The 23,980-nt window shown below is 34.4% G+C and overlaps 1 protein-coding gene across 1 annotated transcript in view; it reads left to right on the top strand.

Moving 5' to 3' along the window:
* The window catches only part of CARPB (Carbonic anhydrase-related protein B), a 1,124,142-nt gene that overhangs the window by 1,065,740 nt on the left and 34,422 nt on the right, over nucleotides 1-23,980 (top strand). The window contains exon 8 of the mRNA XM_081751751.1: nucleotides 8,736-8,867. Coding sequence (XP_081607877.1) covers nucleotides 8,736-8,867 — 132 coding nt within the window. The remainder of the gene's footprint in view (nucleotides 1-8,735; nucleotides 8,868-23,980) is intronic.

Raw genomic sequence — 23,980 nt, 5'->3', positions numbered from 1 at the left:
TAGTGTGTATAGACGAAATTTCAGATACCCAAATGAAATACCGTTTGAAGAGGAAGTAGTAGTGGTAGATCAAAATACAATTTCTAATGACATTCTGATATTCAATGATGTGAAGTGTGGTTGTACTCCTAATGAAGTAAATGAAGTTTGTGTAAAACAGTTACTAGAAAAATATAAACTTTCTGAACCATTACTTTGTGAAAGTTGTGCAATTCGTAGTGAGAAAGAAACTGAGCATAAATGTGTAAGTGAAAGTGATGAAGAATTAAATACTACTGTGTGGAATTTCCTAATTAAGAAATCAACACGCGAAGAAATATTAAAACAATATCTAAAAATTCATGTGAAATACATAGACGTAAACATTATTCCGCATCTTATAAACAAATTTAACTATACATATCAGCAGATTACATTTAATGATTATCACATTTCTGATTTAAGAGAAACATATCTTGAACACGATAAAAATTTGTATCAACAATCCATACTGTGAATACCAATGTCGTTTCCTAAATACATACAATTATTGTGAATATCGGTGTTCTTTTTCTATAGATGAACAGTGTTTGTTATTATGTATTGACCGTTGGAAACCACAGCGAGAACTTTTGTGTTACGGGTGTTTTCAAAATCGCGCAAATTTAAATGAACATGAGTGTATTACTTTAGACTATGATATGTTATGCTATAATGCATGGTGTAGAATGGTAAGCACACAAAGTTTTGATGACTTATATAAAGATTTTGCAACAGTACATTGTGATACTGAAATTGATGATTGGACATTTACATATACATTATATAACATTTTGTTAAACAAAGATAACATTCAGTTAATTACAGAGTTATTCTTACAAAAAGATTTACATTATAATATGCACAAAAAGTAATAATGGAAAATAAAAACTTTTCTGCTAATCAATTACAAAATAATAATAATAACAATGTGTATAAATTAACAAAAAGAAGTGATAAAAGACTTTCAGCAAAAAATTGGCCAATATGTAATTGTACATATACTAATATAAATATAGATTGTATTAAACAATATATCAAGGAATGTTAAAATCACAAATGTATCTGTATGTAAACTATGTATATCTATATCTTATTGTAATTTGTAAATAAAATTTTATCACTGTATATTACTTGTTTTCATTTATATTATTTCCTTAGATGTATGATTTTAAAACTTTCTTTTGTGTAAATGCGTTTTACATTATCGTACTTAAAATTATTTCATACAACTAAAAACTTTAACATGTGCATATGAAACTTTAACATATGCATATAACAAAAATCCATATGTTATGATCCACGTGCCTAAAATTTGTTTGTACACTTTTATATTGCATGCATGTGAGAAACTTCACATTTTCATTTTGACAAGTTGTATTTTCATTTTGACAACTTAAATTTTTAATTTTGAAAATTACATTTTCATTTTGACAACTTGCATTTTTAATTTTGAAAATTACATTTTCATTTTTTCACAAGTTGCATTTTAGTTTTGACAACTTGCATTTTCATTTTGACAAGTTGCATTTTTAATTTTGAAATTACATTTTCATTTTTCACAAGTTGCATTTTATTTTGACAACTTGCATTTTCATTTTGACAACTTGCATTTTCATTTTGACAAGTTGCATTTTTATTTTGACAAGTTGCATTTTAGTTTTGACAACTTGCATTTTTAATTTTGAAAATTACATTTTCATTTTTTCACAAGTTGCATTTTAGTTTTGACAACTTGCATTTTCATTTTGACAAGTTGCATTTTTAATTTTGAAATTACATTTTCATTTTTCACAAGTTGCATTTTATTTTGACAACTTGCATTTTCATTTTGACAACTTGCATTTTCATTTTGACAAGTTGCATTTTTATTTTGACAAGTTGCATTTTAGTTTTGACAACTTGCATTTTTATTTTGACAAGTTGCATTTTAGTTTTGACAACTTGCATTTTCATTTTGACAAGTTGCATTTTTAATTTTGAAATTACATTTTCATTTTTCACAAGTTGCATTTTATTTTGACAACTTGCATTTTTATTTTGACAAGTTGCATTTTTATTTTGACAACTTGCATTTTCATTTTGACAAGTTGCATTTTTATTTTGACAAGTTGCATTTTAGTTTTGACAACTTGCATTTTTATTTTGACAAGTTGCATTTTTATTTTGACAAGTTGCATTTTCATTTTCGTAAGTTGTATTTTTAGTTTTAATTTTGTTCAATCACTTCATATTTTTACGGATCGTATGTTAAACATACTCTGAACAAATTTATTTGTGAACGTTTTAAAATTGGTGTTAATTATTTGTTTTTGAAAAACACTTTTCGACATTTATACCACATGTATGTGAAAAACTTTTTGCATGTTATGATTTGCGTTTGTAAAACACTTTTTGCATGTTATGATGCTTGTATGTAAAACAACTTCTGCATATTATGATTCGCGTTTGTAAAAACACTTTCTGCATGTTATTATTCGCGTTTGTAAAACAGTTTCTGCATGTTATGATTCGCGTTGTAAAAACATTTTCTGCATGTTATAATTCGCGTTTGTAAAAACACTTTCTACATGTTATGATGTTTGTATGTAAAACACTTTCTACGTGTTATGATTCGCGTTTGTAAAATTAGTTTCTGCATGTTATGATGCTTGTATGTAAAACAACTTCTGCATATTATGATTCGCGTTTGTAAAAACACTTTCTGCATTTTATATTACATGTATGTGAAACTTATTGTATTTGTAAGGTAAGTATATAAATCATACTATAATATTACTTCATAGTATACATATTTAAATTCATTATTAGATCAGTTTCTGTTTTTATATGTATTCTTTTTTCCCATTGCAAAGTCGGTGTTAATTTTTTGTTGTTGTTGTTGTATTATTTAATATCTCGTAATTATTTAATCGAACACTTTGTGTGAACGTATTAAGAATGCGATGAACAATCTTCTTATTTCGTTTTACTTACCGTAATACTCTTACATCAACATAGTTATGTAGTGTTAAATAATTACTATGTAAAATACTAAGGACACTTAAGTGTGAACTTAAAAAATCCTTTCTCATTGCAAAGTCAGTGTTAATTTTTTTTTTATTGTAAATATATTAAAAAGTTTCTGTGGAACTCTGAACAATCTATGATTGTGAATATAATAAAAATTCTTGCAGAAACTCTGCTTACTTTTCTTAACACAATACTCATAAAGTGTAATTCATCAAATATTTGTTGCACAAATTCGTTCTTATTTATTTATGTGGATCTTTCGTTACATAAACTCTTCTTATTCAGGGTATGTTTTGTTTGCTACACAAACTTTGAGGATCTATGTTTCAAATCGCAAACTTGTAAAATACTCATCAAACTTTTAAATACTTCAAAGTATTAGTAAAATCAAGAAAAATATAAAACACTCATCAAATACCAATTTTAAACGATAGAAACCGTAAATGAGTTTCACTTTGTAAAATGCCAATGATAGCTTTTATTTAGGAAAGTTTCTTTTATTAAATAAAAATCAAGAAATGAAATTCGTATATATTTATTTGGAGATAAAGATATATACAAGCAAACAAGTATAGAAAATAATATACATGTACAAACACACACACACACACACACACACACACAGAAATAATATATACAGATTATATTACATACAAAAAAGAAATCACTTTGTCGCGTTTCTATCTTTTTCTAATAAAATGTTCACTAGTCCTTCAATATAATTTGGGTTCTTTAATAAGTTGTCATAGGTTTCATGAAATAAATGTTCACTTCTTTTGTTAGCAGAATGCGATTTCACATAATTTGAATACACATTGTCTCTCACATCTTTGCTTGCCATAATTTTCCATGCTTCTGATTCGAGAGTTAATATATTCACAAGAAGGCACCTGTGCCCGAACTGATTGAAATAATGTAGGTTACAACCGGGGCAGAGTAAAACTGTATCTGGTTCCCACTTTAAAATACTATCTTTAACACAGGTTTCACTTACAAAGTCACTATTACACTCGCACTGGTACTGCACACGCAAATCCAATGGAACCTTTTGGGGTGAAGATGGATACTCCAACGGTGAAACACTTGGTGATGGCGTGCTGGGTTTGCACTCTTCTATCTCGTTGAATAACTTACAAATTTCTTCCTCCTCTTCCTCATTAAATAAATCAGGAGATGTTGATCTTCCTTCTTCTGCAAGTGTCCACTTTATCGTTGGAACTTGAAACTTTTGCTCCGGTGTTCCTGGTACTGGTACTGGTGAAGTTGTTCTTGATCCAACTGGCGAAGTTGGAATTAATATTGGCTCTTCTCTTAAATCAATGATTTCTTCCTCTATAATAACATCTGGAGAAGCCGGTGAGCAAATTTCTTCCTCTATAATGACATCTGGAGAAGCCGGTGAGCAAGTTTCTTCCTCTATAATGACATCTGGAGAAGCCGGTGAAAAATAGCAAGTTTCTTCATCAATAAACAAGTCCGGAGATTCTCTATGCAATTTAAACTTTTTGTTGGGAGATTCAACATAGTCAAATGTAGAATCCCAATCTACTTCGTTGCAAAGTTGAATTTCTCGCTGTACTATAATGGCAGACGAATCCATGATGATACTATGTCAGTCTTCTCATCATACCCAGTATATAAGGAAAACTTATGTCGACGTCATATCACGTGGTACTTTAAAACACGCCCATTACATCATTTAAAATATTTTCAAATGTACTTCCCCAATTCTCTATACAACTTTCAATAGGTATAAGGGACGGAGAAAACATATACTTACATTGCATTTATGTTCTCATGTATCATTTATTGATCAAACATTCTTTTGAAACAACATTGTCAATATTATTTACATTGTGTTACGATCATTCACATCTTACAACGGTATTCCCTCAATAATGTTATTCATGTCCTGTACTAATCACTTAAAATGTTATCTACGTACAAAGAAAAGTGTCAACACAATTCATACTGCAAAACTTCTTTTGTGTTTTCATTCGGTATCATATCAATGTAACAATCTTCTATTGCATTCAGTACCCCTTCATGTTTCAACAGAATCAACACTTCTTTTGTATTTCCGTTCGGTGTCGCGTCATGTACCACAATTCGTGGTGCCAAACTTCTTTTGTATTCTTCGTCAACAATGTTTTATTACTGTGTTATTATCTACCGTAACCTTAATCTTCTTTGTATTCACCATCAACATTGTTTTGTGTTCACCTAACGCATTACCAAACTTCTTTTTATTACTCTGTTGGCACTCTGTGATGTTTACCTGTCACGACCTCAATCCTCTTTGTATTCTTCGCCGACAATGTTTTTTATTGTCATTTCACATACCAATAAACTTGTTTTTATTACTCTGTCGGTATTCTGTGATGTTTATCTACCGCAACCTTATTCTCCTTTGTATTCACCATCGACATTGTTTTGTGTTCAACTACCCTGACGCCAAACTTCTTTTCTATTACTCTGTCGGCACTCTGTGATGTTTACCTGCCACGACCTTAATCTTCTTTGTATTCGCCGTCAACAATATCTTGTGTTCAACTACCATGACGCCAAACTTGTTTTTATTACCAATTAGCATAGGGGCATGATTCAACATGTTTACCTGCCACGATCTCAATCTTCTTTGTATTCGCCGTCAACAATATCTTGTGTTCAACTACCCTGACGCCAAACTTGTTTTTATTACCAATTAGCATACAGGTATAATTCAACATGTTTACGAGCCACAACCTCAATCTTCTTTGTATTCTTCGCCGACAATGTCTTGTGTTCAACTACCCTGGCGCCAAACTTGTTTTTATTACTTTGTCGGCACTCTGTGATGTGTACTAAACGTGTCGTCGGTTTTCCTTTGTATTTGTCTTCATGTTTTAACACGCACCTGTTACCCAACAACGCCATCTTTCCCTCTTGCCCAACCAGTTTCCAAAAAGCGCGCGAAAAGTTCAGTTCATGTCTTAAGTTCAGCAGCGAAAGACGTACAAGAACCACGCTCTGTATATGTACCAAAGTATACATATTCTATACACGAAATTTCTAGTATGCTCACACAGTGTTCGAGAAAATAAAGATACGATCCGTCAAATTAAGAAGTCCCGCATGAATAAAGTTTATTCCCTCCACCATTTTAATATGATCACAATCAAATTTAACAACGAGTATTATTATAAATAATACGAAAGAACAAAAAAAACAAGTTGCTATGCAAATGGTCAAATTAATTAATATAATCACAATCAAATTTAACAACGTGTATGCTTTAGCATACGATTTGGGAAAAATAATAAGGAGCTTGCTTAGCAAGCAATCCGTAAAATAAGATGTTCCGATTAATTTATTAAGAGAATGCAAATAAGAATGAGCTTCTAATGAAGCGAATTAATTAATATAATCACAATCAGAGGTTGTTCTATGGAGTATGCTTTAGCATACGATTTGGGAAAAATAATAAGGAGCTTGTAGGGCAAGCAATCCGTAAAATAAAATGTTCCAATTAATTTATTAAGAGAATTAATTAATATAATCACAATCAGAGATTGTTCTATGGAGTATGCTTTAGCATACAATCCAATAAATAAGGAGCTTGCTTAGCAAGCGAACCAATACAATTGTTCCGATTAATTTATTAAGAAATACAAATAAAAGAATAATTAATTTGATCATAGCATAGCTGTTAGAAACAACCCTATCAAAATCACGTGATACATGTCCTTCAACCTCTTTTCTAGAAACTACTCCATCCCTCCTAACACTCAACCTTTTCCAGGAACCCGTCTAACCACCTAACAAACAGGGTAATAAAACCACCTCCCCCTAAAACCTCCCCAAGGCCGACACGGCCATATTGACATCGAAAGTCGTTAGGTAATAAAGCAATTAAGGGGGCAATAAAATCTATTGTCTACGAGAAATCTAGACATATCTACTGGTCACTACACACGACCTCTTTAGATTTAACAGGATCTAATTTCGAATCTAAATGCAGTAAAGGAACAGTTAATGGCCATCCAAGTGAGATTTTCCTTACAAGAATCCACACTGCCTATGGAAATAATTAATTTACAAATGATATATGTTCAATTCCTTCAAATATTTTTAAAGTCATGTTCCATATAATTAAGGTCTAACCAAAGCTTTCCACAATCGTAGAAGACCTGAATTTTCTAATAAATGTTTATGTTATCCAAGAGTGTGGTAACTGCTATAAAAGGCAATTCTTTAAGTTTTTAAAGGCGAATTTATTTCACTAAAAATTCTTCCTTGTTTTTAGTATAGTTTGGTTATGACTAATTCTTTTCTTGAAGTCTTGTAAGCCTGTTGTAATAGCTAAGAAGAAAATTCGACGAGAAATTTGCATTACCAGAGTTACATTACTTGTTTCACACAACAGAAAATTTAGACTTATGTTCAAATATGTTTTTTTCTTTATCTCCATGTGAATACCACAGTGAGCTAAAATGTCATCGTACTAAAGTTTGACATGCTACAGTTGTAACAAATATTGATGTATGAAATATGAACAAAATTATGTAGACGTTTCTGGTAAACTTCGGCAAATTACTCCTCGTCTATTCTTGAAAGGAAAAAGCATTCGCAATATTGTAAGGTTGTTAATGAAATATTTATTTACGAAATATAAACAAAATGACACGTGCTGCCTTCAAGAGGAAAAATTTAAAAATTCCAGCAAATATAAACTATGTACCTACTTTTAAAAAAAAATTTCAGAGATTGCATCATGCGAGCAGTGTTTCTTTCAGAAACAATGTTCCGGGAGGTGACTATATTGACTATATGACTGATTGAAAAATAATGTTCACTGTAGCATACAACCGTGCATTGGTTTACGTATTCCGGGGGCGCTGCTGATATTATTCTATTTATTATTATTTTTATATTATAGACGTATTATTTTGGTCCAGTGTTTCTTCCAGACACGTTTTTGGGGTTGCACTACCTCTCCCCCGGAGCTCTGAGAGTGCCCCCGGACGAGACTAAAATAATACGGTACCTCTATAATATAATAAAAAATAAAATAGTACCAGGAGTGCACCCTCGGAATACTATGTGTGCCCCCCGAACATTTTTTTTTCTGAAAGAACGACTGTTTTAGTCTGCTTCGGGGGACACTCTCAGAGCTCCGGGGGGGCAGTGCCCTCTCAAAAACAGGCCTGAAAGAAACACTTTGCGCGAGCAGGAAATATATTATCTGTTTATGACTAATGTCATGTTAAAGCTTGATTTTAACAAGCTCGTCTCAGGGTTAGATAAATGCCTCAAACGTCATGGTGACTATATTGAAAAATAGTGTTCACGGTAGCATACAACCGTGCATTGGTTTACGTACAGCATACAATCTGATTATTGCCAAATAAGACTTGTAAACATACTGTATTTTTGGAACGAACCTCGTATCTACTTCCAGCATGTAAAAATATTCATTGTTAAGTAATAGGTTGTGTGCTTTATTGTTTCTTAGGTTGTATGCATTGTTGTTTTGTTTCTTCTAACATTGACAAACATACTGCTTGTATGTAAATGCATAATAATAAATGCAATAAAAGTGTTTTTCGTAAAAAAAAAAAAAAAAAAATGTGTACAATACAGATGAATAATACTTAAGCATTGCTATTTCCGTGAGCAAATAGACAACAATTTATAATATCCGATTGTTTCTGTTATTTCCATAGCTCCATGCCTTGCGTCAATTGAAACAAGAGGATGGGAAGCTTCGTGGTGCTCCTCTTGGGAATAATTTTCGACCACCTCAGCAACTACATCATAGACCAATCCGAACCAACATCGATTTCAACGTAAAGCAGGTAATGTTTAACTTGTTTTCTTTCTTTCTTCATATAGTTAGTAAAATAATTAAAAGCGAATATTATTGCTGTGTCGCCCTCTAATCCCATTCTGTTGAAGGCGAGATAGATTGGATCAGTAAATTAGAGATTTTATTTTCATTTTCAGCCCCAAGTCTATATTGAATCTGAAGCAATTGGGTTTGTATCTGAGACCAATTTTGAGGGGGTGAGCGTAACAGTGGTCTAACCCACATTTTTAAAAATAGAGAAAAATCAAGTTAAACTTGAAACACATGTGGTTGTTTTGTACAATGTATATGTTTACCATGTATGACACATTCAACCACTTGTGATTGCTTTTGATATATTGTACAAAAAGCACATGTGTTTAACTTTAACTTGATTTTTCTCCAGTTTTAAAACATGTGGGTTAGACCACTGTTGCGTTCACCCCCTCAATTATACCTCCAACATGAATCAAACTCGAGATTACATTAACCGACTGTATCCGCTTGTTCCAAATAGACATACTCTGATAGGAAAGGACCCCTTCTGTTATACTAGGACGAATCATAAGTAGAGGGCGAAAGTTCTTGCCTTAAAATATAGCTATATCACGTATAAAATGTCCTTATGAAACAATGATCTAAAAATTCTAAAAAGAAGTGACCAAAAAATTGTGAAAGTGACGATTAAATTTGTAAATGTAATTTTAAAAGAATACAACAAAACATGTCAAACTACGATACTAGAAACAGTAATGTAGCTTCTTCAGTTGGAATATGTAAATTTGATGTAAATAACCAAACAAAATACAAATTTAAACAATTTAATGATTAAGACAAATAAAGCAAATTATTCACCGTAAAATTCACTTATTTCCCGCATTTCGATCTACTATGTCTAAAATGCTTTTTCATGTTCTGCGTGTTTCTAGAAAAAAAGAAAAAATGCCTCCAAGTAAATCCTCCAATTATTGTTTAGGATTAACCAATTGTATATGAAAAATAGGAAAGTGAAAATTAAGAACATTCGGTGGGGAGAGGACACTCTGGATAAGCTGCCTCTTTCCGCTAAGATGCCGACCGTATAAAAAGTAACAAGTTTAAACATAATTTTAAAAAAAATATTACACATACACAAATTAATTTTGGAAATATTTAGTGAAACTGAAGATTTCAGGTTTACCTACCTTTTAATACGTGGTTGCATTACACCAACGTCTTCACAGCATAAAAACAAAGACTAATATCTGTGGTTCAGATCCTGTTTCTTTAGCTTGTAAATTGTAATCTTACGATTATAAATGTGTTAGCAATCTCTCGAGCATGTTGTCCAAATCAAAATAAGAACAAAAAATCATAACAAATTACCAAACTAACTAACTAACTCTATGGCCTATGGAACCCGGAGGTTCAATGCCGCGTTCACAAAAGCTCTCCACTGACTATTATCCTTACCTAACTGCATCCAGTTTCTACTTTGTATTCCAATCTCTGCGAGATTCATCTTAATATTGTCCTCCGATCTGCGCCTAGGTCTTCCTAATCGTCGTTTTCCGATTGGTCTTCGAAATGAAATGAAATGATATCTTTAAGTTTTACGTCCCACGGTTATGCCGGTTAGGCTAAAGGAGACGGTGATGATGAGAGATGAGTGAAAATGGTGGAATGAAGAAAGTGGGAGGAAACGGGAGAACCCAGAGAAAACCCACGAGCACGGTGTTTGTCCACCACAAAGTTCACTTGGCGGAGGCTGGGATCGAACCCGGGACCCCAAGCACCAGAGGTGAACGCTCTACCACTGAGCCACCGCGCCCCCCGATTGGTCTTCGAGTCAAGACTTTGAACGCGGTTCTACTTTCTTCCATTCTAGCTACATGACCCGCCCACCTAAGCCTCCTAGACTTGACGACCCTAACAATGTTGGGTAAACCATATAAATTATGTAGTTGCTCGTTACGAAGTTTCCCCCATTCCCCATTCCCGTTCCTCTTGGGTCCGAATATTCGTCTCAGGATCTTGTTTTCAAATACTTTCAGTCTATATTCTTCCCTCAGAGTAAGTGACCATGTTTCGCAGCCATACAAAACAACAGGCATGATTATCATTTTGTATATTTTAAGCTGCAAATTCCTCGACAGAATTCGCGACGACCAGAGATTTTGAATAGTAACACGAATTCCCTGCTTTTAGTCGACATTTAATTTCCTCGTGGATATGATTTTCCTCTGTTAGTATTGATCCTAGATATTTGAAACTATTCACTTTATCAAAAGTATTATTTAATACTTTAACGCATCTATAATTTGCTGTATTACGGTCCCGACGTACTTCCATGTATTTAGTTTTCTCTGCATTTACTTCTAGACCCATGTCCCTGCCAGCGTTTAATAAGATCTCTGCATTTCTTTATATTGTTCTTCTATCATCCCCTATTAAATTTACATCATCAGCATATGCCACAACCTGGTGAACACCGTTCAACTCTATGCCCTGGTTGCTATCTTTGATTTGCCTTATAGCGTATTCCAGAACAAAGTTAAATAATAATGGCAGCCATATTCGACGTGAAAGCTCGTGGACAAAAATTTTCCTACCCGGACTTTACTTTGGGATTCACTTAAACATATCTTAATTAATCTAATTAGCTTTCTCAGTATTCCAAGTTCTGTAAGAACGTTATATAACGTATCTCTCCTAACCGAGTCGTACGCCTTTCTAAAATCACTAAATAGTTGATGCACCGGGATATTGTATTCCCACTTTTTTTGGAGTATTTGGCGAATGGTAAATATTTGGTCGATAGTTGATCGATTTCGTCTAAATCCGCACTGATAATCTCAAATAATTTCATCTGCGTATGGGGTCAGTCTTGCTAATAGAATATTTGAAAGGATTTTATAGGATGTTGACAGAAGACAAATGCTTCGATAATTATTACATTCAGTTTTGTCGATTTTCTTGTGAATTGGAACAACGATTCTTTCCACTCTTGTGGCAATTCTTCCTTGTTCCAGATAAGGAGAATGAGTTTGTGTATCTTGTTCCACAATTTTTCGCCTCCAGCTGAAATTAACTTAGCCGGAATTTCATCTACACCCGGAGCTTTGTGTTTCTTTAATTTCTTTATAGCGGTTTCTACTTCTATTCGGTTGGGTTCTGGAATATACGGTTCTGCGGTGTGTATCTCCTTTTCTCCACGCACACTGTTCTTGGTTGCGTGTTAAGCAAATCGTCAAAGAAATCTTTTCATCTATTTAAGATGCTATCCGTATCAGTGAGAACTGTGCCGTCAGATTTCTTTAATATATAAGCCGAGGTTGATAGCCTTTCATAAATTTGTTGATTCCCTTATACATGTCCCGGATGTTTTCATTTTTACTATTATCTTCAAGTTCCTTAATTTTAGATTTCAGAAAATCGCGTTTCTTTGTTCTGAAAGTTTTGGAAGTTTCCCGCCTGATATCTGCGAAATTTTGTGTAGTTATTTCATTCGGATTTTGTAGCCAGCGTAATTTTGCCTGTTTTCTCTTCTCTGCTAGTTTAATGCATTCCTGATCGAACCATGGTTTATTCCTACGTATTTCCGCGTGTCCCAATTTTTCTTTTGCTGAAATTTTAATGCTATCTCTAATTTCAATTCAAGTATCCTCAACACTAGTGCACTCCGAATCTTCTAAAGCCGAGAATCTATTCGAAACTTCAATCTGGTATTTCTCTCTTACCTGGCTCTCTTCTAATTTCTTTAAATTGAATCTCTCCGTTTTCGGACAATGAATATTACCTTTATTCAACGATAACTTCTCTCGTATTATCGCTGCTACCAGGTAGTAATCAGTGTCACAATCAGCCCCTCTAAACGACCGGACATCAATTATGCTAGATTGCCTTCTTCTATCTACTAAAACGTGATTATGTGTTTTCTCGTCTGGTGATGTCCAAGTGTATTTATGAACGTCGCGATGTGGGAATTTTGTACTCTTCACGATTATTTTTTTGGATATTGCAAAGTTCACGAGTCTAACACCGTTGTCATTACTTTCCTTATGCAGACTTTCGTTCCCTATAATCGGTTTGAAAATATTCTCTCGTCCTACCTTCGTATTAAAATCTCCTAATAGAATTTTCATATGGTATCGCGGGAGTTGTTCAAATATCCGTTCCACTTCTTCGTAAAAACTGTCTTTTATATCGTCATCCTTATCTTTAGTTGGGGCATATACATTTAAAACAATAATATCACACCACCGTCCCTTAAGAGTAATAAAAGAAAATCTGTCAGTAACAAATTCAACCTGTTTAATTGCTGGTAATATACGTTTATGAACGAAAAACCCCGTTCCTAACTGGTTATTTTTATTTCCTTTTCCGTAAAAGAACGTAAAATTTCCGGAATTGACAGATCCATTTCCATCCCACCTAACTTCCTGAACCCCTACTACGTCCATCCTGTATATCTCTAACTCACTCGTTACGAATTTTAACGCGCCTGCCCTATAAAGACTCCTAATATTCCATGTTCCTAATCTCATGGCCATTTTCTTTTGCTGAGGTCGTGCCAAGTTATCAGTCCTTGTCCGAGGCTTTTGTGAATATTTCTGAACAAGTGTTTTTTTTTTTTTTTTTTTACCAGGATGAGGTTGTTAGCCCTACCCAAACCCCCAAGCTGGAGGACCACTCCTAATCGGCTGTCCGCGACTGCTTATTCAGTATATTCGCAGTTAACCTCTATATCTAGAGGCCTTCTCCTCGATCCGCAACCTGAGGACGCGCCACGCCGTGGTGACAGGAACCCACCTTACACGGAATAAATTACCAAAAATGATAAGAAAAATCACCGAAACTTAGAAAAATTACCAAGAGACCTAAAATCGGAAAATATGAGTTAGATTCTAAAAGTTGGTAAAATATGCAAAAATATACACACTTAAAATCATTTTTTTTTTTTTTTTTTTTTTGTTTCTGAATATTTGATGAGCATTGTATCAGTGATATCAGAAATAAAATGATATTTCATAAACTTCCGCTCCATAATCATAAGCTTTGAAATACTTCCACAACCGAATCAGCAGGCGCGTCTATTCACGTGATCGGCCGCATGTACAAATCCAAAATGGCCCAAAAGATAGTGTATCAAGCGGGATATTTATCACTACTTTAATCAGTTTAAAAGACAATATTATAGCCACGGAACGATAAGCCTAGGTGAGTTCCTCAAGACTTAATGTTCTTAACACATTTCAGATTATATCGAAGATTGAATTCAAAGGTGAAATACCACGTATATATTTAAGAAATTTATGTTTCAGCATATACGGATGAACGTTTTTGCTAACGCCCAACACCTTGCAGTCCAGCCTAATGCAGTTTTAGTATAAACCATTGCTTATCACAGAATTTATTGTTTGTAATATTTGTCACATCATCTTCGACATTTTCAAATATAAATCTATTCATTTTTTCCATTTATTTATGTAATGAAATGTGAACTCCCTAGTGACTAAGCGGCTAGCGTGTGCGCCATTTTCGCGGGAGCCACAGGTTCGATTTTTGGCGTGAGCACAGGTGGTTCGGATCCCACATTAATCTGTAAGACCATGTTTCACTTAGCTTCGCATCTGGAAGGAACTGTAAATTCTATTCAATAAACCAACTATTGTCTAATTCTAAATCGCTTAATCCAATCACGGAAAGCGTGGTATTAAACTAAATAAGTTACAAGCTTCATAGATTGACTACAATTAATTAAGACTGAAGGACTCTGATATAGACTACATGTGTAGTGTCATTTTGTTATTATTTGCTTATTAATAAAATTCCAGACAAAAGTGAAACAGGAAAAGAATGAAATCTTTGAGTTTTACGTCCCACGATTATGCCGGCTAGGCTAAAGGAGGCGGTGATGATGAGAAATGAATGAAATGGTGGGATGAAGGAAGTGGGAAGAAACGGGAGAACCCCGAGGAAAGCCACCCAGGTGGCGTTTGTCAACCACAAAGTTCACTTGGCGCGAGCTGGATCGAACCAGGGACCCCATGCTCCAGAGGTGAACGCTCTACCATTGAGTCACCGCGGCCCAAAACTGAAAGAGACTATTTAACTAGAACACAATATTTTGGAAAGAAATTTCAATGGTTAGTTAGTTGAAAGTTCAGTTTCATCGCCTATGGCATGCAAATTATGGGTTTGATTCTCTGTGAGCATATATGTTCTTTTTATTCTACATCAAACAATAGGTCCATGTAAACATCTTAACAGGTCACTGGCTAACGCACGAACTTTCTAAGCGTGTATCCTCACATTTGATTCGTGGTAGGAATATTTGTCGCGGATACAAAGCCTAGCAGTAGATTGGGTTTCACATTAAACAACAATTTATTTATTATTTTATACTTTATTTGTTTCATTACAATCAATTTGATTGACATTTGCTCAGTAGGTCTCGTCCCTTTTTCAGTTTCATGCAACCTCAGTGTTGAAAGGGTAAGTTAAACTCTAATCCCAACAGTCAATAAGTCCATATTTGATGCAGTTTTCGTGATGATTTTTTTAAAAACAGTATAAACATTTATAATTTTTAAGAACTAATATGAAATGCATGTTTCGATTTGACGTCGGGTCAAGTCTAGACATTATATTTATCATTTCATCTCATTACTTGTAAAAATGAGAAAAAAGGTGGAAAATTCTGCTCTTAAGAGAGAGAAAGGTCAATTTCACTTTTTAATAAAAAAAAAATTCACTTTTATATAATATATATTAATTGTTAATTAATATATTTATTAATAATAAACATAATCCTTTCATAATAATCTATCATTTTCCTCATTTCTTTAATTTATTAGTTTAGATTTATATTACCTTTAACAACTGTGCAACAATTCTGATTGCACAAAAGTGAAAATTGTAATTTTTAATCAATTATCTTAGAAGTCAATTTTAACTTCAACCGTTACTTTTTGCTGACATTAATTCTTAATTTGATCAATTTTTTCTTCAAATTTTAATTTGTTTAAACTTTTAATGAATTTTTCCAACTAGGCTTCATTATGTAACGACGGGCATTCCAACTAGGTTTCATTATGTTGACATTCCCGGCTAAAATATTAAGTGTCAAATGGGATAAATGACATTCGAGAATTGCATAAAATTCGTTGAAGCAATATTTTAAGTCGCAAACGGGATAAATGACATTCCGGAATCGGAGAGAATTCAGCAAAGTAAAACTGAATAAGTGCCACGACGGGATTACCATCGTTGATAGAGGAAGCAATCAGTATTGAAATGTAACAGATTGACACTGATACTATTCATAATACTATATAAATAAATCTAAAACTTTTCAATAATCAGAAAAAGATATTTCTCTGTATTGTGTTTTAAGTTTCTTCTACTTTTATTATCTCTTCAGATTTTGGTTGCATCTTTCGACTAACACGTTACAAAATTATTTTTTTTTAAAAAAAAAAAGCTTCTTGATTGGATATTTAAGTATCTAAAACTTGAACAATAACCATCAACTACACTTAAGGTAAAAGTGAAATGAAATATTACGTTCCACACTTATGCAGACTAGGCTAGAGAATACTGTGGCGATGAGAAATGAATGCAATGGTGGAATGAATAAAGTGGGAGGAAACTGGAGAATCCCGAGGAAACCCATGAACACAATGATTGTCCACTACAAAGTTCACGTGGCGCGAGCTGGGATTGGACTAGGGACTCCACACACCGAAGGTGAACGCTGTACCACTGAGCCACCGTGTCTCTTCATACTTAATGTAAGGACAGAAAAATAAGCACAATGTAGTATAAGTGTCACCAGGAATAGAAGAAAGCGAAATTTAAACCTTAAAATGTCAAGGAGGTAATGACATTCTTGATTAGAAAAAAATGCAAAAATGACAAATGACACTACGGAATTCGAAAAAAGTCAGTAAATTATAACCTAAATAGAGTCACGGTGGGATTACATTCTTGATGGGGAAAATATGTTTTGAAACGTAGCAAACTAACACTGAGAAATTGGAGAAAATTCAGTAAGTTATAACCTAAATAGAGTCACGGGGGGGATTACATTCTTGATGGGGAAAATATGTGTTGAAACGTAATAAACTAACAATGAGAAATTGGAGAAAATTCAGTGAAGCGGCGAGAATAACTGTCGCCGCGGCATTGACATTATTGTTGTTGGAAAAATATGTGTTGAAATGTAATAAAATGACACTTGGAGAAAATTGAATGAACTAACTTTAAAAAATAGAAAGTGAAAATGTGATTGAACTTGTTAATTCGGAACAAACATATGTTATGGGGAATCAGATAGAATTGTCATTCTTGGATGGAAAACATTATCAGTAATTATTGTAGCAAACGTCACAAAGGAATTGATCTAACTTGAGTAAAGCAAAATCTTTTTAAAAAATATACCAGGTTGAGGTAGGGGAAAATTAGAGAAAGTGAAACTTCTCTGCTACAAATATATTATAAAGCAGGAATAAAGAGAGTATTTTGTTTTCTCGGTAGTTGGTCACGTTAATTAACTAAGTTCGTGGAATTTATTGTGTTGGCCAATATTTACTCTAACTTGTGTTTCAGTTAATAATAGTGATTGTATCATTTAATTAGGCTGTATGAATACATGCATAGTTGGTGAAGTAGATAACATTGTCCAAATAATGGTATATCATAATTATATATATTGTGTTTGTGATTGGCGGATGCAATCCTTCTCGTATCTTTTTGTTTGCATTTCATTTAGTCCTAGCTTCTGCTTCGTTTTCATTCCCGCTAACATGCTATAAATATTAAGTTCTTTGCTTAAGTGTGCATTTTAATACACATTGAACCAATGGTTACAACAATATCTAACGGGATATTACGAAACTTAAGTTGCTCATGCAGAAAACAATTGTGCGGACCATTCATCTGTTGTCATTAAATGCTCTGTTTTTCTTCTCTTATTCTCCTTCTTCCATCTGCTCTATCTTTCTTCGTTTCTATACCTGAATTGCGTACGCATTCACTTTCTTATTGGAATATATTAAACTTTCAGTTATTTGGCATATAATTATTCTCAGTGATCAAATCCAAATACATACACACACACACACACACACATATATATATATATATATATATATATAGTGAAAGTTCATACCTATAATGACACAGGTAGCGGGTCACTTGGGTCTGGGTAACGAAGGTTAAGTATTGCATCTAATAACTTATTTGGCCCACTGACCCATATAAACCCTATGGCTCATCTTTATAGTATTATTGAAAAATTGTATGATGAGTTAATGGTGCCCGTTACTTGATCTTGAATATTCACAAGTCCGTTTTGCTATATCAGTAACCCAATTTTACAGTGTTCTATAGGAATGGTGCTTTCTGTTAACCCTACTTTTTGTCACAGATGAAGACAACTCAGAACTCTATCTATATATTGCCTGTGTTTCTACTGTGAAACTAAGTGCAATTACAAACTTGCTCTCCACTATGTACTTACACTTTCGTTACATTGTATGCTAATATGCATCGACCCCCATGGGGTTCTTACGATCTTGCTGAATGTCTACACTAACCACATACTAGTACATAACATTCTTGTGAGAATATATCGACTACACTAGGAGCTAGTGGTCTACTCACCACGCTTTCATATGCTGGTTAGGCGTACTGCGGCCGTTCAGTCTATTTGATGGACCGGTTCGACTAACATAAGCACCCGAACCGTAGTTCCTCCATCTAGAGCGGTTTTCCTTATGTACGTTGTGCACCGTCAAGGTTTGTGAATTAGGCTTGACTCGTGATTGTGCTGTAACCTCTATTCTCTAAGGAAGTAGGATATGCCCACTGTCCAGCCAGACCGAAGCTCTGAGTTCCTACTAGTTAACCTACTGGCGGAGAAGGTCCTGCTAACGAACCAGATGGTTTGTGTTAACTTATCATTTGTGTCTGATGCCAACAGAGCTTCCTCTCGTTTACGAGGGTCAGGAACCATTAATCAGATACCTGGGATTGGCACTTTTCCCCAGACACCATTCAGTCTCACTGGAAGCAGAAATCTGACGGGGCTTAGTCTAATTATGGTAGAGGTACACCATATATTACCAGAGTCAATGACTAATGAAGACCGTCTGCAAACAGACATGTTCCTTTAGGGGGCGTGTCTTCCCTGATAGGCTAACCCAAGCAATACGGGACTACCTATCTTTAACGTGTTTAGGTGCCACGTACACGTTGTAACAGAGCTATCTTCCGAACCCAATGGTACGTGTAGAACACCATTTGGGAGGGACCACAACATTCTCCCTTGGTAGGATCATTCAAGCAATACGGAAATTCCTCTAGTTACGGTAGAGGTACACCGTATATTACCAGACCCAATAGCATATATAGACTGTCTCCCTTTAAAGACAATGGTGATTTGGGAGCAGCGACTCCCTGGTAGGATCATGTATTTTTAATCCGACTGGCGTAAGAACCAGGTTAAGGATTCCACTTCCTCTGTTATTCTTGAGGTACGAATGTGCATAGGATACAAGTATGCACTCCCGGTCAGAATAGCATGCCCATTTCGGAGGATAACCAAGGCGTCCCCTCCATCCGTAGTGGCGGCAGATTAAACTACCTAGCTCGATGAGGACGTGACAAGGTAGCACATACTCACCCAGATCCAAGGGCACGATTTAATTGCCCATTTCGGAGGATAGCCGAAACCTCACCTCTTGACATTCACTGACAATTACCTACGTATAGAACGGTGCCAGCTCCCGGCAGAGAATATACAAGAGTAACGTGTCTTCACGTACTTTCCAAAACCTATCTCTCCCTTAGAATACAACCAGTCCACACAACGCATGCGACCTGGCGACCAACGAACGGTCCCTTTCTCTTTCTCAGCACGGGCTTGAGACTGGCCATTACGTATCATAATGATATGTATTGTGTTGCGGTAATGGTTTTCAGACCTAGACTATGAATCTCTTCAACAGCTGATACTGTTAATATCGTAATTAGCATACTTCATTGTATATATATTCATGCATAACTTCAACATAGATGTACCGATTTTCATTACCCGTTTTAAGGAGTTTGGTTTTCCAAAACTCTAATTATTTATCATGTCCGTTAGTCCGTCCGTCCAAAACTACTTAACTAATCGTCACCAACTTTGATCAGAACAGAGAAGGTCACAAATTAGGAATAGAGTTTGATTTGAACTCAATACTCGCTCAGAAGTGGTAGAAATTAACCATTTCCAACTTTAACGTTGATCACTGTAGAGCAGAAGCGGTAATGGATAAAGAAATGTGGTCCTAAAACTATATTACATTTCTATGCTTAGCTCTGCACTAAAACGAGAAGTTTTCGGAATTTACTACAACTTTCAGTTTCAATATTGATCTACATAGAAAAAAAGGATAACACATAGCGAGAAGCAGTGTTTGCAGATCTTTTTGCGTTTGTAAGTATAGGTACCATATCTTTCTTCACTATCTTTTCGAAACAGAAGTAGAAGAATCAACTATTTCCAGTTTTTAACATTGCTCGCCATGGAACAAAAATCTATAATTGGTGGCAAAAGAAGGTGTTTTCAGTAATTAATTAAGCGTCGCAAATATATATTTCATTTGCACCCTATCTCCGTCTACTAACATTGGAAGTGGCATAATCAAACACTTTCGGTTTTAACGTTAATCGTTATAGAGTGGGAACGGTAACAGATAGCAAGAAGCGGTTCCCTGCAACAAGTAAGTGTTCCAAGAGTATCTTCCGTCTTCACTTAAACCTTTATACTAAAACCGTAAGTGTCGGTAATAAACTCCTTTGGATTTAACGTTGATCATTATAGAGTGAAAACCAGATACCGAGAAATGGTTTTCTACAATCAATTAACCGTCCTAAGAACATGTTCCATTTTTACTTTAATCTCTCTAGGTGAAAATACCTCTTCCGGCTTAAAAATAATTTTGAAAATGTCACACCCTAAACAAAGTTCTTGACTTGCTGTACACGTGACACTGTTACTTGTTTTGTTTCAAAAAGTTTAGTTAAGTCGCAGGCTCCAACAAATTTTACAATTTGATTACTCTTTTGAGGTATATCCTGAAACATATCAACAGATGATAGTGTTAATAATGATTATGTTAACGTATAATTCCAAGTACGTACACCGATTAAGGTTAAAATAAAATTATAATCCAAAGATTTATTAAAATTGATCAAAAAATAGAGACAAGAAGATGTTACAGAATTAAAGTTCAGACAGACAAGAAATTACAAAATTAAAATTAGGTAAGAAAAGACATTATTAAAGTTATTTCAAGATTGTGATGAGATCGTAATGTTGTCAAAGTCACTGTTTTGTTCTTATGTAAGTTAGTAAACACAGATATGTGGACATGTGGATTTGCAATGTTGTGATGACAGAGAACAACAAACAGTCAAGTTGCATTGTAAAATTTGTTGTAAGATTTGTTGTAATTGTTTGTTAACATCGACACAATTTTTTGGGATATGACAAAACTATCAGATTACGGAGATAGACGTCTGGAGATTTTGTCTATTTGATGATCATTGCAGAAATGTAAATTTCGGCAATGGGATAAGCAAACACGTGTAGTGACGTGAATCGAGGTGGCAGTTTAGAAATCAAAATTGTCCAGATAAATACTCTACCAAGGATGGAACGGGGGTAGAAAGAGAGTAGAAGGAGAGAAGACGAAGGGTAGGAGATTCAATGAAGAGTTGCTAGAGAGAGTATTATACAGCTAGTAATCTACAAGTAATATTTGACTACTTAAGAAGTTGACAGTTATCAGTTAACAAGTTCTATGAACATTTAAAGTTCTAACTCCAAGTAGTTTCCTCCATCCAAATCTTCGGAGTTTTACTAAACTGCACCTTTATTCAAGAAGACGACCAACATCTTCAAATTAACAGGTATGTGTTTGCTATCTGATCACCGTTATCGAATAGAGGAAATAATCAAGCTTTGTTGAGTTGTGATCTGGTAATGTTTTGCCTATCCCGTACACAACATGCAGCTACACATTAATTACAATCAGTTTAATGAAAATGCAGATTTTAAATAATGAAATCCGGCATTGTATTTGTTTTCCTTGAGATGCTTTTACTGGCTATTTCCTGGGCATTTTAGAGAATGTTCAGATGACAATCTCCCTACTTTTGGAGCTACGCTATTGCAATATAATGCACTACGTAGGGGGATTGACAATATATATATATAGGGTATTACAACAATGTGTCACAATATTTTGAGAACAGATTTCTCACATCAAAGTAAGGAAAAGAAGTTCATATGGAGCTGTGCTCAAAAGTGGATAGTTTCGGAGTTACAGGGTGCCGAAGACGTGAAATAAGTGAACTTTAAAAGTTCATCTACTATCGGACCTATCGTAGTCGGGTCAAGACATCACTGAAGAACTGGTATGTGAACTACCCAAATATCCTGTAGAAGAATGCTCAAGTACTTGCACACAAATTTTTAGAGAGGTGGATGGAGACTGATAAAGTACTTCCAAGCAGTCTCTCTAAAAATGGTTGTGCAAGTACCGGAGGTTCTGAAAGATGGATATTTGGATAGTTCACGTACTAGTTCCGCAGTGATATCTTGAACCCACTGTGATCGATTCTATAGTAGTGAAACTATGGACTTTTAAAGTACATTTTTTTTACGTTTTCGACTCCCTATAACTATTTATAGTCATACAGGTTACAGAGGTTGACTTACTTTTTAGGAAGTAAGTGCTTTATCTAACTAAACTACTGGGGTAACGAAAAGTGCAAGATTTAAACAAACTTAGAGGTAAAATAAGTGATTCAAACGCCTACTTGAGTAATCTATTATTGAAATGTAATTTAAGAATTTACTATCTTGAGATATCCATATAAAATTGAGGAAAAAGTATAAGATTGAGTCCCTGAATCTCCCTCGCGTAGCCAGGTTACGAGCCAGGGGTGGAAAAATACACCTTAGAAAAGAGACGTTGAGCTTATATGAAAATTACTTTTCTTCTATCTGAGGTAAACCTCTCCAAAACATCATTTTCTACCTTTCCTGGACTAGACTTCAATGTACACTCAACATACGCAGTCCATTCAAGTAATCCTCAGTCATTGTTGAATGCAATCAAGTTTTCACTGTATGCAAGGCACGAAATGAGCGCTCAGTGGTACCAAATTTCACAGAAGTAAATCCCCACGTTAAGTGGGTTTGCATATCCAGGCTCCTAACTATGAAAACGTTTACGATTACTCCAACCCCGATCATTTCACAGATTAAACCTGTTGTATAAAAGTTATTAGGACATAAAATTGCATATAATTTATACGAAAAAGACTTTTATGCATTGCAAGAGTTGTAACGTCCAAATATTCACCACAAACTTATAGTCGTATCGACATAAACAAAAAAAAAAAAAAAAAAAAAAAAAGTGTGAAGCAGGAAACCACATTATATGAGTCAAAAGAGGTTCAGTGAAGACATACAAACTGGTCATCGGTTTGGGTCACTAGCTTATCAATCAGAAGTTTATGTGTTCAAACCCTGTAGGAAGCATTCGTTTTGTTTGTTTTTTTCCCTTAAAAGTGAGTTCCCACTTTCATAAGAAGATTGAGAACATTTTTTTGAATACATCTTTGGCAACTACTTTTTTCCTCAAATTCGATTAGAAGTGAACATTATATGAATGTCAAATCTAAAATCCATAGCTGAGAACAAAATATTAAGTATGTTCAATATTTCATTATTATCCTTTGATTTGTAATGAGAAACTAATTATAAGCATTGACGATTACAGAAGATTCTCCCCGGGGGATAGTCAATATCTGAATGAGAGAAAACTAATAAAACATTATTAGTCCACTTTGAGCATGATCGAAGATAAGTTATGTCGACAGGGTCTCAAATTCTCCGACAGGACATCCCCTGAAATCATCACTGTTTGAAAGTTTTCTTAACAAATAGAATATTACATTTATTTCTCATTCTACGTTTTGAAATGGCAAAATCATGATTTAAAAGAGAATTATAATACGATAAGCATAAAGATTTATAGAACTAATAAAGTAAATATGCTTGTGTAGGTTATCGATTTC

The sequence above is a fragment of the Thermobia domestica genome, chromosome 3, assembly GCF_964235325.1.
Source record: "Thermobia domestica chromosome 3, izTheDome1.hap1.1, whole genome shotgun sequence".
In the NCBI taxonomy this organism is placed as follows: domain Eukaryota; kingdom Metazoa; phylum Arthropoda; class Insecta; order Zygentoma; family Lepismatidae; genus Thermobia; species Thermobia domestica.
The sequence above is the reverse complement of the archived record's forward strand: the minus strand, read 5'-3'. Positions and strand labels throughout refer to the sequence as shown.